This window comes from Pimephales promelas, chromosome 21 (genome assembly GCF_988280905.1).
Source record: "Pimephales promelas chromosome 21, fPimPro1.hap1.1, whole genome shotgun sequence".
Taxonomy (NCBI): Eukaryota; Metazoa; Chordata; class Actinopteri; order Cypriniformes; family Leuciscidae; genus Pimephales; species Pimephales promelas.
In genome coordinates, this window is record NC_142789.1 from 17,511,501 (window position 1) to 17,530,871 (window position 19,371).

Genomic DNA, 19,371 nt, shown 5'->3' on the forward strand with positions numbered 1-19,371 from the left:
GCGTTCTGTCGACATAGGTGCGGAGAGCACGTACCGGACAGAGCAGTGCCAAGGCTGGGTCTGCCTCCTCCAGGGGCAGCGCTTGCAGGTTCACCACCAGGTCCCGGAGGGGAGTGGTAGGAACCTTGGGCATATATCCAGGCCGGGGTCTCAGGAATACGTGAGAGTAAGCCGGCCCGAACTCCAGGCACACTTCGTCAACAGAGAGTGCGTGCAGGTCCCTTACTCTCCTGATGGATACCAATGCAATCAGGAGTGCTGTCACATAGGACAGGGCAAAAACTCTACCGACTGCAAAGGCTCCAGGGGAGGCCTCTGCAGAGCACCCAGGTCTACTGAGAGGTCCCCAGAGGGCAGGAGGGGAGGGAGGCGGATTTAGCCCCCTCACTCCCCTCAGGAACCTGATGACCAGGTCATGCTTCCCATAGACTTACCTTTCACTGCATCATGAGACGCGGCAATGGCCGCGACATAATCCAAAGGGTGGAGGGCGACAGCCTGCGCTCCAACCCCTCTTGCAGGAAGGAAGCATGACTCCGATCGAACATCTCCGGGGGTCTTCTCAGCGAGAAGAACACCAATTGACGAAGAGGTTCACTTCAACGCATAAAGGTGTCACGTGGACGACGCTCTTGCGGAAGTGATGGTTGCCGCCACCGAAGGTGGCAGCGAACTCAAACCTGCCTCGTCCCGTCCTGGAGCCACACGTGCAGCCTCCAAGATCGGGACGAGGGTGCCACAGAGTGCCCCGTCTCTGAGAGAGTAGGTCCGGTCTCAGAGGAATAGGCCAAGGAGGTGCTGTCGCGAGGAGCAAGAGTTCGGAGAACCACGTCTTGGTGGGCCAGTAGGGGGCTACCAGCAAGACCTGCTCCTCGTCCTCCTTGATCTTGCACAACACCCGTGCAAGGAGGCTCACTGGGGGAACGCACACTTGCGTGGGCCCCGTGGCCAGCTGTGCGCCAGCGCATCCGAGCCGAGAGAGCCGCGGGTCAGAGAATAAACTGGGCGCAGTGGGACGAGTCCCGAGAGGCGAACAGGCTAACTGTGCCTCCCCGAACTGGTCCCAAATCAGCTGGACCGACTGGGGATGGAGTCGCCATTCGCCGGAGATGGGACGGGCCCGGGACAGCTCGCGGCTGCCCGGTTCCGGTCTCCAGGAATGTAACTGCACGAAGGGACCTCAGGTGCTTCTGACTCCATATCAAGAGGTGGCGGGCGAGCTGCGACAACCGGCGCGAGCGTAGACCCCCCCTGGTGGTTGATGTACGCTACTGCCGTAGTGTTGTCTGAGCGGACAAGCACATGCTGGCCCTAGAGCACGCTCGGAAGCGGTGCCGGGCGAGCCGTACTGCCAACAGCTCGAGGCAATTGATGTGCATGAGGCGCTGGGCTCCTGTCCAGGAACCGGCGGCTGCATGCCCATTGCACATGGCACCCCAACCCGTGGTAGACGCATCCGTGGAGACAACGAGATGCCTGGAAACTCGCTGACTAGGGACCCTGTCCGTAAAAAGCTGAGGTTCGACCACGGGAAGAAGGATCGGCGGCACGTCGGAGTCACTGGAACTCGGAGCGAGCCGCGATGCCATGCCCACCTCGGGACTCGATCGCGAAGCCACAGCTGAAGCGGTCTCATATGAAGCAAACCGAGCGGCGTTGCCGCGGCCGCGGATGCCATATGCCCCAGGAGCCTCTGAAATAGTTTCAGTGGAACCGCACTCTTGCCCTCGAACTGTCGAAGACAAGCCAGCAGTGAGTGCGCGCGCTCGTTCGTGAGCTGCGCGGACATGGCGACCGAGTCTATCTCCATGCCGAGAAAAGAGATCCTCTGCACGGGGCAAAGTTTGCTCTTTTCCCGGTTGACCCGAAGGCCCAGACGGGCTAGGTGCCGTAGCACCAGGTCTCTGTGTTCGCAAACCTGAGCTCGAGAGTGTGCTAGTAACAGCCAGTCGTCGAGATAGTTCAGGATGCGAACCCCGTGTTCGCGAAGGGGAACAAGGGCTGCCTCGACGATCTTCGTGAAGACGCGAGGGGACAGAGCTAACCCGAATGGGAGAACGGCGTACTGGTATGCCTGGCCCTCGAGGCAAACCGAAGAAACGGTCTGTGTCGAGGGAGAATGGAGACATGGAAGTACGCGTCCTTCAGGTCGATCGCTGCAAACCAATCCTGATACCGAACACATTCGAAAATGCGTTTGGCCGTGAGCATTTTGAACGGTAGTCGATGGAGAGAACGGTTCAAAATGCGCAGGTCCAGGATCGGTCGTAACCCACCGGTCTTTCTTGGGGACAATGAAGTAGGGGCTGTAAAGCCCGGACCTCACCACGGCTGGAGGGACCGTCTCGATTGCACCCTTCGCCAGCAGGGTCGCAATCTCCGCTCTCAAGACTGGGGCATTGCCACCAACCATCGTGGAGCGAACTCCCCTGAAGCGGGGAAGAGACCGTGCGAACTGAATCGCGTAGCCGAATCCGATCGTTCTGATGACCCAGCGGGAACCCCGGGAAGCGCTAGCCAGGCTTCCAGGAAGTGAGCCAACGGGGTCACGCGAACCACAGACGTCCCCCCGGAGGGGCAGCGAGGCGGGTCGACCGGCATGCGTGCAGGAGTTACCCCGTCCGGATGCACCGTCGAAACCCGCTCCCCGACAGAAGAGACCAGGGAAGGCAGAGCGTTCCACGGGGGTCTGTTCTGCCGGGGGTCTGGCGACAGAGGGGGAAGGGATTGGCGTAGCCCGGGGACGACACACGCACCCTTCCGCGCCCTCCGAGACAGAGAGGAATGAACGGGGCGACGCACTGGACGTCGTGCGCGCTCATTCCAGTCTGTGTGCTCAATGACAGTGTCAGCTTTCCCTCAACCAGCTCAGGGAGCTAGCTAGAACAAAAGATTCTCCACCGGCCCTCCACCGGGGAAGGAGGGGCCCTGCCACCGCCTCCTGAGAAAAACCATGACACTATCACTGAGCGGCCCGCCTCAGGAACATCGCTTCGCCTGGCATCTAGCGGGGCACGCGGCCTGAGGGGGGCTCTTTTCTTGGGACGCTTACCTGTGGCCTCCTCCGCGACGCGAACCGGCTGAAGGCTGCTGCTGGGGCCGCGTGGGAGGGAAGGGAGCCGCAGGGGGGCGTCCTCGGCGGCGAGCTGGCGGAGGCGTCCGAGCCGACGGCTGGTTGGAGGCAGCAGCTGGCCGTCGGGGCAGAGAAACCGCCTTCGTCTGCTCCTAGGCGGTCGAGAAGTGCTGGGCAAAGTCCTGGACCGCACCGCCGAACATTATGATGCTCCTGGACCACAGCGGTGGGCATCACCTGACCAAGGGAGCGAGCGACCGCCTCCGTGACCCGTTTAAGGACAAGGTAGGCGACAGGCTCGCAGCTCGCTCGGTCCGTCACCTCCTCGTGCACATTCCTGAGCAGCTAGCTTTGTAGGTGCTCATCATATGCAGGGCGGAGGCCGCCTGTCCCGCCGCTCTACAGAATCGCGCCGCCATAGACGACGAGAACCCATAGGCTTTGGAGGGGCATCTGAGAGCAACCGCCGGTTGACCGGGGGAGCCCCAGCGTACCCACAGACAGCCGCATCGCCGAGGGGAGGAAGGGCGGGGAACTAAGCACGCTTTTTTATTTATTTATTTTTTTATTTATTTATTTTTTTTTTAGTGCGTGTCAGTTCCGCATGCAACTCGGGGAAAAAAGGAAATTGGGGTTGGCCGTGGCCGTAAGGCGGCAGCGTTACCCAAAAACCAATTATTCAGCCGCGAGAGATCGGGGAGGGGCGGAGTTCCACCCCCACCCGATGCTCACGGACGCCCGAGATAGCACGGCCATCATCGCGGGATCAGACACGGCGGCGCTGACGCTCCCGAGGGAGGCAACGCGGCCGCATCCTCACTTCCCGAGGAGTCAAGCCCGCCTAGTGATGCTGTGATCGACATCGCATCATCATCTGGAGCGCTGCCCGAAGCAGCCGGTGCCACCGAAGAAGCAACCGACTGAATCGAACTAACGCTCGCTGGCTCTCGCACTGAGGCGGGAGGTGTGGCCCGAGGAATCGTCGGGGCTTATCCCACACCATCACCGTAAATCACCAGGTCCCCGGGTCGACGGGCCCCCTATGGAGGAAACCGATCGAGCGGGGGGGACCGGGACTCTCACTCAAGTGAGATCATTGAGTCTCGACCTCAGTGTAGAGATGGTCATGTTCCCACAGAAGGAAAATGAGTCATCCACGAACGCTGCTGCTGCATGCTGAAATGCCCAGGCATACAAAGCAGCGATCGTGACCATCAGATGACGACAGAAATCAATCACACCCAGAAGAGCACGGGCGAACCGTCTTTAAAAAGACGTGCGCGTGCAGCTCTTTCAATGAGAGGAGGAAATTCACTCTTTCAGCGCTGAAGCGACCAGGGAGAAGCGCAAAGTCTGGCAGACCACTGCTCAGATCGCAGGCGATGCAGAATCTCGCTGGGTACCGCCGTCACACCAACACTGAAGAGGACGCTCGTCTCGAAGAGTCTTGAACAGTGCTTTCAGGAGTGAAGAGGTTCTCTTGGCTCCGAAGCGAAAACATACTGCGGTTGCGTTCACTTCCTCCTTTTATACTCACGGAGTAGGGCGGAGTACGCTATGCAAATTTCCGCAGCCCCAAGGCATTGCATGCCATTGGCTCGTGTTTTAATACTCGAAGAGGATTGGCTTTCTATGCGAAACCCCCAATCTCCGTCACTTCTGACGTAACTCGAAGTGACTACGAAAGGGAACCCTTGTTATTTTATTTCTAAAATAAGTAAGTTCTGTTGACAACTGTGAAATGCAAAGTAGTTGCCTTACTGCGTTGTTCTAATTGGTTGTAGGTCTACCGACTATCCAATTGAGTGCAGAGTTTTTTTGGGTTTTTTTCCTCATAATCAAAGCCCAATGAAGCAGTTTCAGACTTATATTCTTACTAGAATATGACTATGACGAAGTCAGGCTAATTTATTATTGCAATATAGCATATCTTTTCATTTGATTTAAAAAGATATTGACAATTCAGAATTGTGAGCAAGTCTGAGAAAAAAAAAAGAATTAAGAAAAAAGTATTTTTCCTCAATAGTATAGTTTCTAACTTGCACTTGTGAGAAAGTCAAAATTGCGAGATATACAGTACACTCACAATCACAATTCTGACTTCATAATGCGACTTAATGTCGTGTAATTCTGAGGAAAAAATTCTGAATTGCGAGAAAAAAAGTTGCAATTAACTTGTGTTTATTCAGTTGCTATGCTTTCTACCCCTTTCTAAATCCAAGAAGTTCAAAAAAGTTTTTTTAGAAAGAGGATAATACTTAATATAACAAACTTTAAAGTTATTTAATGAGGATTCACAGCAAACAACTTCAGATAGCTGCTGTTTTCAAGTAACGTGAAGAGAGATCACACAATCACAGATTTTTAAGGGTGCTGACAGCTTAGTTAATCGCAGATTTAAAATAGAGTCTAGCGACGCTTACGGTCCAGAGATAGAGAGTTGGGAGGGAGAGACGCAGGACAGAGCTTCATTCATCTTTTCTTGACACCTCCCCAAAGTAATACACACTAAGAATTTCTCATCCGTGCATTAAACTCTGTCTGAACGAACAGTGAAGGGAAAACAGAGCGAAATTGAAAGCAAGACTAAAATCAAATGAACGCATCGCTCATCCACCCACTTGATTACTCTTGATACTTTCTGAAATTGTCAAGTTTCCAAAGTTTTTCTTTTTTTTTTTTCCTCCACGCAGGCTTGAGCTCTATAGCATCCTTGTCCATTGTGGTGTCCATAATTATACAGTGCAGCTGAATCACAACTCCAGCGGTCGGGTTGTCTTGTCTTAGCTCGATCCGTATGACAGGTCCTAACAGAGCAAGTTAACCTAGATGACACCAGCAATTAAGTCCCACACTCAGCACATGCTCTCGCTCCCAATAAAAAAACCCTTGTGTCACATATCACTGAGCCGAGAGAAAATTACCCACAACTGGTTTACGACAGGCTCGCACGACCTGACACTTGTATTTGTTGATTCAGTCAGCGATTTGTGAGAGACTTGCTGAATCTGTGTTTTGTTTTTTTTTGTTTTTTTGGAAATGGTACACTGGGAAGAAAGAGAAAGAGCAAAACTATCAAACACCTTGACATTGGAGCGTACACAGTAAATTGTTTTTCTTGTGTCTGAAATTCATTGAAATCCTTTCAGAGTTAAAAAGAGACAAACATTTTATTAAAATAAAGCTTTAAAGCTGAGAATATGAACATCGGAATCAACTTTGCATCTCCACTTTATGGCTTTGGGCTGTGGAATTGGTCTTGTGCTTCTTTCAATTGCATGTTTGCGACAGATAAAGCAGAACTCTACAGCACATACTCACCATCTTTCAAGCTGAATTCATAAGTTATGTGCTAGAACAAATTTGTTTTGTTTTTCATCCATCCTATCTCACTCTCTCTCTCTCTCTCTCTTCAGACTGATTATGGTAGAAATGTTCTGTGATTACTTGTATTTGACAGGGGCATGAAGCAGTATACATCTTGCTGTAGGAGACCCTCACGAACGTAAGCAAGCTAATTAAGCGAAATTGCTTGAGGGGGTGTAAACCTAGCAGATATATCGCTTCCAATTTGAAAACAGCCGTATGTTTTATTCATGTTAAAACCACATGAGTATGGAAAGAGCCGTCGGTTCTCAAGAGTAAAGCAACATAGTACCCCGTTTTAAGATACGTGCAACTGATCAATCACTGTTTTGAAGCACCACAAAATGACTGAAATGACAATTATTATGATGATGAAGGTGGTAGTGGTGGTTTAGAAGAATATGATGAAGACAGTGGACCTGAGAGTTCATTGCCACAAATATAAATTTACCACAGGCTTTATTGTCATTGTGAGGCATTAATGTTTGTGTTCTGTGATGGCATGGTATCTTATTTTCCTCAGGACCCCATAAAATCACGTCTCTGTTTTTTCATCATGGCTCAGTGTAGAGGTTTTTGTTTCTCTCTAGTCTCTATTTGTATACTCTCTAAATCTCACCATAGATCCTAATATTGTATTTTTTCTCTATTTATTTATTTATTGCTGAGTGCTAGAGTTTTTGTTTATTTTTTCACAAGTTCCTCTTAGCATAAGCATGAATATTTCTGTTTTGTATATCAATATATTTTTTTTGTATCAATATTTCTGTATCTTAATAAACTCAGCAAAATGTGCTTTGGGGCTTTTGTAATAATAATTTATTTAAATGAGTATAAATAAATAAAAATATTCCACAAACCAAATAACTTTTTTTTTTTTTCAAGACAGAGCTGTTTACAAAAATTCAAATGCAAACTTTTGACTGAAGTGAGATTTAAAAAAAAAAAAAAAGAAGAAGAAGATTGGACAAGTCTGTCATTAAATATGGATAGTGTTACTAGTAATGAATATCTTTAACTCTTCCAACGCACTTGCCTGGCTTGAAATGCTCTGAATACTGATGAAAGACGTATATCCATTATTCTAATTAATTTCTGTCACTTGTCAACATCAAACTACTGCATCTAATATGGTGCATATGAGATGATCCTACATTTTTAATGAATTTACATATATTTAAAGAGAATGTTGCTCAAATGTTGCCTTTGGTTCTAAAACACCAAGGGTGTGGGAAAAAAAGAGGGAAAATGAAGGGAAAATTTCCTCTTTTTTTTCTTTGCCTATCCTCTAAATTACTTCCCCCCACAGTAATCCACAAATCATAAACAATTATCACATTCCTTCCCTCTTCTTTCTGTCTGCACACACACATACATGTGATTTGAAACTCTTGAAAATGATTGAACTAGCCTCCAGAGGAATTTTTTTATTTTTTTATCAAACTGGAAGCAGCAGTCTAAAGAGAAAGCGGACTCTGATTTTGCACTGATCAATCAGTCACTCAATCATGTCGCCTACTGTCCTGTCCTCTACTGGTCTCTTGCACCCCGTCCTGGAAGGGACACATCACATTTGTTTGATCTCAACAGAGTGTTTTTCTGCTTATCAGTAAATGCAGCTGTGCATCCCAGACAGCGTGCAGCCGGAGAGGCTGGACGGCCCTGTGATGTTTTCATCACAACAGCCAGTAGATATTACTCGCTCTGTCGCTGTCTCTCTATCATGCTCTCCTATACGATTTGAACTAATAAACCATGAAAATAAACATTTTTTTTTTAAGTATCTGAAGCGTCTTTGCCAGTGGTAGGGAGTTGCTAAGTAAATGTAGTGCTGAAATTAATCAAATATTTTTCTGAAATTTCACAACATTTAATGAGCTACTTTTACCGGTGAGTAACATTTATAATTGAGCAAACTCAGGAAATAATCAGACATGCTCTCATAACATTATTTTTTGAAGAATTCAGTTGAACAGTTCCTTTTGAATCCCTGTTCAAACTGTTATTGATGTTTATTAGTTTCATATGGTGTAAAATTATTGTTATTTTGGTAGATGTACACAGTAACTTTGTTTTAAAAGGTGTGTGGGACAGGTGTGTGTGTGTCGAATGGGATAGTTTTATTCTTACATCTATTCTTCACAACAGTGAATAAACTCATCTTCCAGGTTCTAATCCGCCCTTGTGTAGTTTTTTTTTTTCTCTCTCATTTTTCTTTCTCATTAAAAGATGTTGTTCATCAATGATTGTATATCAAGAGCTGGGACACTAGTAGCAAACTACTTTTCAAATAGGCAAATGATGTAATAGCTAGTATTCATTGTTAGCATAGTTGTACTGTAGCTAGCAAATTTGTTTGCTAAATACTTAGCTAAGAATAGCTAATTAGTCCATTGCTAGTACAGTAGCTTTTGTTTCTGTGCTACTATTACTCATAGCTAAGTAGTAGTTTGCTTGTTTACAGCTTTTGTTGGTAGCTTTAAGTGTAGCTACCTACTTTTTCAAGAAACTGGCTTCTCTTCGAGGAGCCTGACCTCAGTTTAAATTATAAATAGCCTGTATCTTGGGAAGCTACAGTTAGCCTCCAGTGAAGCACTGGTCTCAACTGAGCATGTAGCAGTGTGTATTTGGCTGTAGTCTTTGCTGCATGGTGATGCCATTACAGTAAACAGCATCTGGCAGACACACTTCATAACCCCTTTAAACTGCAGATTACTGAGCTGTAATGAGCTTGTGTTTGTGTGCTACAGCCTGCCGCACATTTGCACCTTGGGCTGTTGGTATAGCTAGTAGAGTGTGTGGTATTCTTATAAGAGCCTCGTGTAACAAACACGATTTAAAATTTAGCCCTAACACTGTCTGTAATGCTAACTTGAACTATATTGTGACACTCTGAAGCCACCCCCTAAAAAGTAAAAACCTTAATTATTTTTTCCCTAATAACCCATGCATGTACCATCACCATTGTGCCTTAACCCCTAGTTACTCCAAAGGCGTGCGACCTCTGACAAATATAGCAATTGTAAGTCGCTTTGGATAAAAGGGACAGCTAAATGAATAAATGCAAATGTAGAACTCGAGTGTCTGATTTTATTTATGTCGTCACTTCCTCTTAGTTCCTTGGAGAGGTCCCAGAGAATGCTGTGGGTGTGGTCGTGGCCAATTTGACTGTCAGAGACAAGGATCAGCCTCATACACCCAACTGGAATGCCGTCTATAGGATTACTGGAGGAGATCCAATGGGCCATTTTGCCATACGCACTGATGAGATCACCAACGACGGCAGGGTCATAGTGGTTAAGGTGGGTGTGTCTTGTTGGTTACATTGTAAACATTATTCTTGGTTCTCAGGCTGCTGATCTTTTGATTTGTTCTCAAACTCTGCATACTCAAACATTTAAATCTGTCATGTGTGAAATCTTCTCATCCACTATCTGTCCTCTGTCCCATCACTGATTCTTCAGACATGGAATAGCTTTACCTGGAATTAGTTTTTAAAAATTGCAACATTTCTACTAAAAGATTATTGCTTGAATGTTTCCTAACTCAAATTGCCATTTCATATGACTAAAATCTTCATTAAAACTAGAGATGTACCTATGTATTGGCCAATAAAAGCTATTATTTTCAATATTGGCCATTTTCAACTGGAAAGATGTCAATAAATTGCTTGTGAACAATGCATTGCATTTACCTCAGAAAAGTCACCCGATGTCAAAAAAAACAAACAAAAAAAAAAACACTAGAGGAGCTTATTTACTGTTATTTATAATTGCATGTTTGAATAAATTTGTTTATGAAAAAGTGATTATGAAACCATGTTGTTAATTGCAACCAATATTATAGTGTACCAAATAAGATCTCGAACGGCATCGGCCAATATCATTCTGAAAAATCTATATTGGAAATTTAATATTGGTGCATGTCTAATTAAAACCTATTCCATTTAAGGAATCATAAAAATGATAATTTATACTGCTAGAAACTAAGGTGTCTCAATTATTCATTGAAATTAATTATTTGCCACTATTACAATGAATACTTGACACATTATTTCTGAATGTGTTAAACCATACTGAGTGAAATGATGGACCAGGAAAAAGCATACATAATGCAAGAAGGATTTTGAACCCAACACAGGTGAATAGCTCCCAGATAAAAATAAATAAATAAATATTATATATATATATATATATATATATATATATATATGAAGAGTTCAGATGCAAAAGCATCTACGTGCCATTTGAAATTTTCTTCTTTAATGATGATTTTTATCAAACTTGTATATTTAAGTTCAGTAATTTCACTTAAATAACAATTAATAGGTAATTATCATTGCCATTTAAGTGAAATCACTGAACTTAAATATACAAGGTTGATAAAAATTATCATTCTAGAAGAAAATTTCAAATGGCACTTAGAGGCTTTTGCATATGAACTCTTCATATATATATATATATATATATATATATTAATGAGTCAGTTATGTGTAACTTCATAACCTTTGTGTATGCATACTTTCATACTTTTTTTGGCCATTTACTTTTCTTTGGCCATGGTGTGTTATGCGTGTGTGCAACAGAGAGTAATAGAAGCCCTTGGTATACTGGTACTTAGACCTGTATTTCAGCCTCTTTGTGGTTCGGCACACCACACTATCCATGAAAAAGCTGATCCTTTCACACTTGTCAACTCCTAACCTTTACTCCAGGGTTTACTTCATCTTTTAACTCATACTGAGCCACTTTCTGTTCCTCTTCTAACACTTCTGGAGTCTCTTTCAGGCCATTCAGCCTGAGAGTGAAGAGTTGAATGTCTTTTAGGGGAAATGGTTTTTGCAGTTTCAATTAATGGTTTAATGGAATCGTGGTTCCTCTAACAAAAAAGCTCCATGCTTATGTTACCAGATCTAAAATCACCTTCACGTTGTTGTAGCACAACCAAGTTCATCGAAGGCTTAAAAAACCTTTGTGTCTGTGTGCATATGTGCAGCCAGTCGACTATGAGAGGAACGGAGCCTTCATGCTGATGGTGGTGGTCTCGAATCAAGCTCACCTGGCCAGTGGGATCGCCTCCTCGCCCTCCTCCTCTGCTAGTGTTACGATCACAGTGCTGGATGTCAACGAGGCCCCTGTGTTCCCGTCCAATCCTAAAGTCATCCGCTTTGAAGAGGGAGTGCCTGCTGACACCACCCTCGCTACTTTCGCTGCACTGGATCCAGACCGCTTCATCCAGCAGACTATCAGGTAGAGAGGAATGACAGGAAGTGCTGTTGTCTGTCTGATTGAAACTCAGGATGTCAATCTTTCTGAGTGACCGTAAATGTCAATCATGTATGTTCTTCCTCGCTCAAACACACACATTGGTCAAAGTATGTCTGAGATGAAAAAAAAAGGAAAAATCTTTTAGAAAATTCAGCTTATTTTGTTCTTTGTTGCAGTTCAAAACATTTAAGGCCCACAAAACAAATATTGAACATGTATATTATAAAAAATGTGAATTTCCAGTCACTGAAAGCTTATTTTTGTTCTGACATTTCAAATCTTTACATGCTTCATAAAAAAAAAAAACAATACTGTTACTTCAATGCTTTCAGAGTTTCAGAGTCTTCTTGAATGATTGATGTTTATTGATGATTTAAATAAAGCACTCATGAGTGACACACACGAACAGCAAATCAACCCAACGTGTCCGCCACATAAAGTCTAGTATATTCCACCCACTCTGTTCACTTTTCAATTTTCTGCCGAGTCATGCTTTAAGTTTTAAAATGTCCATTAATCCATGAGCACTTTATTTGACTGGTGAGTTTAAGAGCCATTTTATAGCAACCAGGCTTAAAACAAATCCATCACTCTCAGGTGCAGGTCAGCCCGGACTTCGTGAGCAAACATCAGAAGTACATGCAATTTCCATACTGTGCTGTATGTCAAGTGATGTAGCACATATCGTTCGCACCATTAACACCCTTGGGAGCAGCTAAATGCTTTTAATTGACTCTCTCCTGTTCTAGTCCCTTGGTTGTGCCTGGGTTGCCAAGCAACAGGGTGAAAGGTCATTGAGTAATGAGCCGAACCATTCCCCACACTGCTGCTTCTATTGTGTCTCTCCCTCTCTCTCACTCTATCAGTCGTTCACGCTTGATCTCTCTTGATTTCTCTTTTTTTTCCATGACTCAAAAGTGTGCGGGCAAGATGCCAGCTTGAAGTATTGATCCAAAGTTTGCCTCCATGCACATTCACTCACACACTCGGGGGACCTTCACTGGACTTGCTCCATAGATCACTGTGTGCGAGGAACAGTCCAATCAATACAGTCCACACTGTGGCGCTCTCGCTCTCTGAATCTATCAATGTTATAGGCTCAAATAAGCAAACAACAGCCCCTGATAAGCAAACAACTAAAAGATTAAGTATGGGCTTGATTATTAGCAAAATTAGCTGTATAGCTATATATAAAGTTAGCAATTTAGTTCTTAGCAATTTTGGGAACAGGTCTGGCAGATAAATAGACTGTTAGTGTTTTTAACTTCAGTGTTTTCAATTAATTGAGAAGAAGCCTGATAAATTGCCCAATAATATATATAGAAGAAAGATTATGTGTCACATCCGTGATTTGATTGAGTGTAAATGTTTCCACATTTCTCTGAGCAGATCCATTGATCAGAACAGAGCCCATGCTGCGACTGAATGAGGGACATATCTTAATAATCCACATGCTATATCCTCATAACAGGCTAAATATGATTTTAACGGCATTTAAATGGATTGATGATCTCAAAGTTCTACATTATTACCCTCAGCCATACTGTTACAGCATAAATTATGATTGAACGTTGAGCTCTATACTGCGTCTTGCGGATGCTTATGGATTTTTATCCAGAGTAATCTGATGAACAAATGCTTTTGGCCTTCAGGTACTCCAAACTGTCGGATCCAGCCAACTGGCTGAAAATCAACAGGACCAATGGAAAGATCACCACCATGGCAGTGCTGGATCGTGAGTCGCCGTATATGAAGAAGAATGTATATGAAGCAACCTTTTTGGCCGTGGATAACGGTAAGAAATTTGGAAAGTTTGAAAAAAAAAAAATTGAGTGTCGATGCATTAAAGGTGCTGTGTAGAAAAGAAAAAAATGGATTTGAACGATTGGGTAGGTCAGCTTGGAGAAAGGTTGGTTAGCTTGAACTTCATTTGTCCCACAGAGCAAAAAAGCTTTTCACAGCCTATCGATTCATAACCTATCAGCACTGGGGCATTTTTCTATTCTTATTGGATTTCATTCTCATGCTCTATTCAACCAAGAAAGTGTTCCAACAAAGCTGCTGTCCAATCACAGTTGCTTTGCTTGTCCATTTTTGCACAAACTTTCTCAAATGGAGAGACTAGATTGCCAGATTTAGAACACAAATAGTTGCTTCACACCCTCAGAAAACTTCAGGGTGAGTTGGTACAATTAGGATATCAAACCATGTTTATCTTGTAGAGCAGACTGATCTCATGAAATGGCGTGTGTATGACATGCCAATTCATATTTACATTTTTGCCGTGCTATCAACACACATAATCGCTTTTTAGCATGTTTATGAACGTCGTTGACTTAACGTTACATTACTGTATAAATATATAACCTACCCTAACCCCATCCTTAAACTTACCCGTCACTGGCATTTATGCATTTATAAGTCTTCCCCTACCATCCTAGGAAGAAAAAAAACATCGCTCCCCAGATGTAGATCTACATTTTGCTTCGTTTCGCTTGGACATTTAACGGCGTGTACATACAGCTCAAAATGCGTATCTAACACGCCGCTTGACTTGAAAGTGGCGTGTATGTTTACGCAAAAGTCATGATGTCATGTTGTGTAGCAAGTGAAGCTGTATTTAATGTAATCTAGGTAATTTGTTTTACCTTATATAGTTTTGTTCATGGTTTTTGAGGATGAGGGGTTCTCACACCTGTGTTGAGGAAACTAACTTGTCAAAGTACTGTGAAAGCTAATAGTATGAATTAAAGTAGCTAATAGTTGAATTAAAGTACAGTCAATCTATTGTTTTGAATCAGAAAATAGCTATACTAACATCTTAAAAAAATTGCACCATTTATAAAATAACAATTTATAAAAATAACAACATTTAAATTAGGATGCAATATGTTCATAAAACCATTTTTGGCATAAAAATTAGGGTTTTGATTGAACGAGGAATTAGGGTGACTGTATCAACCTTGAAAAGATTGCTGATCGAATCTTTTCAAGGTTGATACCGTCACCCTAATCATCAAAACACACAAATGTATGTAGCGAATTAGCTCTATGAAATATTAATAATCAATCAATATTGTTATAATTGTTATTATGTTATTACATTATTACCTTCCTGTGTGTATTGCGTGAATGAGGATTGGTATTTGGGCAGATATTGTGTTTTGAGGAAGGTAGTACAGTATGTTATATGGAACCGTTGCCACTGCACCTATGAAGACAGTGAGGCTCGACAGCCTTAGTCAAACTGGTTGGGTTGCAGAGAGATTGTGAGATTGTGGTTAGTTGCTGTTGTTTGGACGTTTTTTCTACTTTTTGTATTGTATTGGTTTTTATAAAAAACATAAAATAAAAAAGTGAAAATTGCACAGTAAAAGTTCTATATTTTGACTGCAATTGTCTTTGCATTCTGATTCCATTAGAATCATGATGACTGGCTCTTATTTGTAAACATCAGGGCCATGCAAACCTGTATTGCTAGTCTGGAATTATTCTACAATATTCACTTATTACAGTAAAATAGACCATCCTACGTCAATTTACTGCAGTAATTACTCTCTCAACCAGTAGAAAATGCTTTGAACACCTGATAATGCTTGAAAAAAACACTTGAAAACCATCATAATTTTGAAAAAAAGACCTTGATATAGATTTTTGGTCAAACCACCTAGCACTAATTTAGGGCCTTTGCTATCTTTTTGTGTCCTGTTCCTTGTTTGTGAAGGGCAATGATATCTTCTCTTAACTTTTTGTACCATTATTTTGACACATTTCTTTTGGCCATATTTCTAACATGCAGTCAAATGTGACTCAACAAAAACCTAGCCAATTCAGATATTTCATGTGTTCTAGCTCAAGTACATCTGTTGAAACTAATGAAGCCCTTGGTTGGTTGCATCAGGTGTGCTTGAGACAAGTTTCTTTCTTTGTGTATGCCTTTTGGCGGGCATTATGGTAATATTTCACATCGTGACGTAGACGTTTGTGGAACTAATATATGGACCAGTTTCCATAGATCAGTTTTCTCTGTTAGATAGAATACATATTTTTTTGTGGGAAACTGAGCTTTGTAACTTTGCAGATGTTCTACATCCTCAACAAATGTAGAGTTTTTATCATGGTTTATTGGCATGTTTATTTTTAGTCAAATTCTATGAAATGAAAAAACTAAAATTGCTTACCAGATTATTGCTTCACAAGCTCAGAAAACTTCAGGGGAGGTTGGTATGATTAGGAAATCGACCAGTCTATCTGCCTGTCTTGGTGTGTTTTTCCCAGAAGTTTTCAAAGGTGTCTGTAGGGGCAGGCCTTGTCAGGCATCCTATCTGAACAAAGGCATATTGGCCTAAATCAATATGTCTTTGGGGACTGTCGTTTTGTCTAGCAGCTGATACAGATGTCCAGGGTTGATGGAGTTGACAGAATCAATCTTTATAATATGTAGCCTGTTACTCATTTAGAGCTTTGAGAATGATACATCAGTGTTTTCCACAAATGCCTCTCGTCCGTGATGGGAGATTGTGTTGTGAGAAGCCGGTATGTATATATCAGGCCTCGATATGCTACGTTTTGTCTTTGATTCACTCACAGCCATAGGGAGCAGATATGTCTGTTTCTTCAGGCAAAGTTATTACACATATCTGTCCTCCGAGAGAGCCCAGCTCTATTAAAGAGAAAACAGCTTTGTGAAATATTTATGTGCAGTTATCATCTGACACAACTGAGAGTTTTCAGGACAAATACATAAAGTTTATGACCATAACCCCTTGTCTATCGTTATCCTCTTTCTGTCTCATAGGTTCCCCTCCTGCCACAGGAACCGGGACTCTCCAGATTTATTTGATTGATGTGAACGACAACGTTCCTGTCCTAGATCCTCAGGAGGCCCTGGTTTGCGAGAGGTCACGACATGGCTATCCGGTCAACATCACAGCCACGGATTTAGATTCAGAACCCAACGCTGGTCCATATGTATTTGAGCTGCCCTCTTACCCCTCTTCTGTGCGCCGTAACTGGACCATTTCACGCCTGAATGGTTAGACATGGATTTCACAAATTACAAATTCAAAGTATTTCAAGGCTTTTAACACTTCAACGGGCCATTTTGAACTCCTATTTATGTGTTAATAAAGCTGAGAAAATGTATAAATTGAATTGAAAATGTTTCTCTTCAGGTTAATACATCTAACATTAATAGCAGATAGAAAAAAATATCATTTTCTAATATTTGACTTTGGCCTTAATACAGTGACAGTATAAAAGCCAAATGTTTAATTTTGGATTTCATTTCCTATCTCCATCTAGGGAATTATGCCCAGTTGAAACTGCGGATCCCGTACCTGGAGGCGGGCATGTACAGAGTGCCCATTTTAGTTACGGACTCCGGCAACCCTCCACTGTCCAACACCTCTGTGTTGAAGGTGAAGGTGTGTCCCTGTGATGAAAACGGAGACTGTACTGTGATCGGGGCGGTGACTGTGGCCGGGCTGGGAACTGGGGCTATTATCACCATCCTCATCTGTATCATTATACTGCTCAGTAAGTGATGGATGGATCAGGGGATGGAATGATGGTTTGATTTATAAATGGATGGATAATTCAATCAGAGAATGCAACAAAACCAAATCTTCACAACATCAGTAAATTGTGATTAATAACCTTTCAATCTGTCATTTAATGTTTGATTATTAAATTTAATTTAACTGTCAGTAAGCATTATTCTCAGCTATATGAACCTCCCAGCTTATATTTTATTTTATATACATGCACACTGTTTTTAAAATTGTTTGGGGTCAGTAAATAAAAAATAAATAAAAAAAACTTTAAATTAATATTATTCAGATAGGATGCATTACACTGTGATACATCAAAACAAAAGTGACAGTCAGACATTTATAATGATATTCATATTATTTCTATTTTTTCAAATTTTCTATTCATCAAGAAATCCTGGGGGGAAAAGACAGGAGTAATGACCCCTGACAGTTATTTTGAATTGTAAAAAATAATTGTCACAGTAATATTTTTACTGTAAATAGACTTGAGACTACTTAAAAATCTACTGACCCCAAACGTTTGAACGATATGATGCTGTAACATATATAATTAGAAATAGTTTTGTTTTCTTTGGTCATGTCTTATCTTGCCTAGTGCATCAAATAAGTCTAGACTGCCACTGATGCCCCTTCAAAATTAGAAAATAGGTGCATGATGCTCCTGTATGTGTGCGTGGTTTTTTTTAGGTATGGTTCTGTTCTTTGTGGTGTGGGTGAAACGAAGGGAGAAGGAGCGTCAGACGAAACCCTTATTGATCGACCCTGAGGATGACGTCAGAGATAATATTCTGAAGTATGATGAAGAGGGAGGAGGAGAGGAAGATCAGGTAAATGTCACACAGATTGCGCTTTTATTGATTGACGAGTCAAGGCTGTTTTTCAATTTTCACTAGTTTCCTGCTTCTTTGTCTGTTGCAAGAGCATTGCTGACCTTGTTTGAGACTTGCGCTGGTATATTTTTATTTCTGTTACAGGACTATGACCTGAGTCAGCTGCAGCAGCCCGAGTCTCTAGATCACATAATGAGCAAGCCTGCAGGTGTGCGGAGAGTGGACGAGAGACCCGTTATCCTAGAATCTCAGTACCCTGTTCGGCCAACGGTACCACACCCAGGGGACATCGGGGAGTTCATCATTGACGTATGCTTCCTCTGTTTTTTATCATGACGATAATCTAGTTAGGCCTTAGGTTTGAATAATACCTTCAGAGGGGCATAGGAAATACATATTAATTCAAAGGGGTCATAACCGGTTTCTTCCTTGAGGTCCACATATAATCTTAGTTTTTTGTGGTAAAATTATTAGAATTTGTTTTTCATCAAATTTGAATCTTCCATCTGACCTTTAGAACCAATGATTTGTTTGTTGAGCCTTTAAAGTCCCTATTAAATCAAAATGTTGTTTTTTGTTTGTTTGTTTGTTTGTTTGTTTGTTTTTTGGCTTTTGGCTTTTAGTATGAATATGTTAGCTTTAAGGTTATCTATAAGCTGGTGTGCTCCAATACAATGACAACATTCACATTTAGAAGCTATAAGCATGCAAAACTTCAAGTCTCTCACTTCGCCAATATGGATAGACGATTTTAATGGCATCACTCAGTATTGTAACCCTTTATTTTAAGGTGACATAGTTTAAGTAAATTAGGCATAATCACAAGTAACTAACCCTAAACCAAACCCTAACTTGATGTTAAGTTCATGCTTTTTAATATTACTCAGCACTTACTTGAGTACAATGTAGCACCTTAAAATTAAGTGTAACTTATGACTGCACTTCAGTTTCTCATCAGATTTTCTCTCCAATCAAATGCTCTCTAGACGTTGAAGCTGCGGCTGAAATCAGTTATATACTATTTTCAATATGGTGAATAGCACATACAGGACTATATTGGATAGGGAACGATTCAGACAGTGTAAATATGCTTTCAAATGGAGTGTATGATGAAGTCTGATTTCACCTTAGTGTCACACTAACTGCTGCAAGGTGCATTCAGTCTGCTCCGGTCCAGAGACACGATAGCACAGAGCGGATCACTGGCTCAAGTCGCCACACACCAGAAAACGTATTGGACCCTTTTGAATTCTGCACGTAATGCTATATTTTAAAGCAAT

At 42.6% G+C, this 19,371-nt stretch overlaps 1 protein-coding gene across 2 annotated transcripts in view; it reads left to right on the forward strand.

Moving 5' to 3' along the window:
- Positions 1-19,371, forward strand: part of cdh4 (cadherin 4, type 1, R-cadherin (retinal)) — a 258,635-nt gene that overhangs the window by 235,256 nt on the left and 4,008 nt on the right. For both annotated transcript variants that reach the window (XM_089125292.1, XM_089125293.1), the window contains 7 exons: positions 9,556-9,741; positions 11,435-11,688; positions 13,359-13,501; positions 16,505-16,741; positions 17,011-17,244; positions 17,949-18,088; positions 18,236-18,400. In XM_089125292.1, coding sequence (XP_088981418.1) covers positions 9,556-9,741; positions 11,435-11,688; positions 13,359-13,501; positions 16,505-16,741; positions 17,011-17,244; positions 17,949-18,088; positions 18,236-18,400 — 1,359 coding nt within the window. The remainder of the gene's footprint in view (positions 1-9,555; positions 9,742-11,434; positions 11,689-13,358; positions 13,502-16,504; positions 16,742-17,010; positions 17,245-17,948; positions 18,089-18,235; positions 18,401-19,371) is intronic.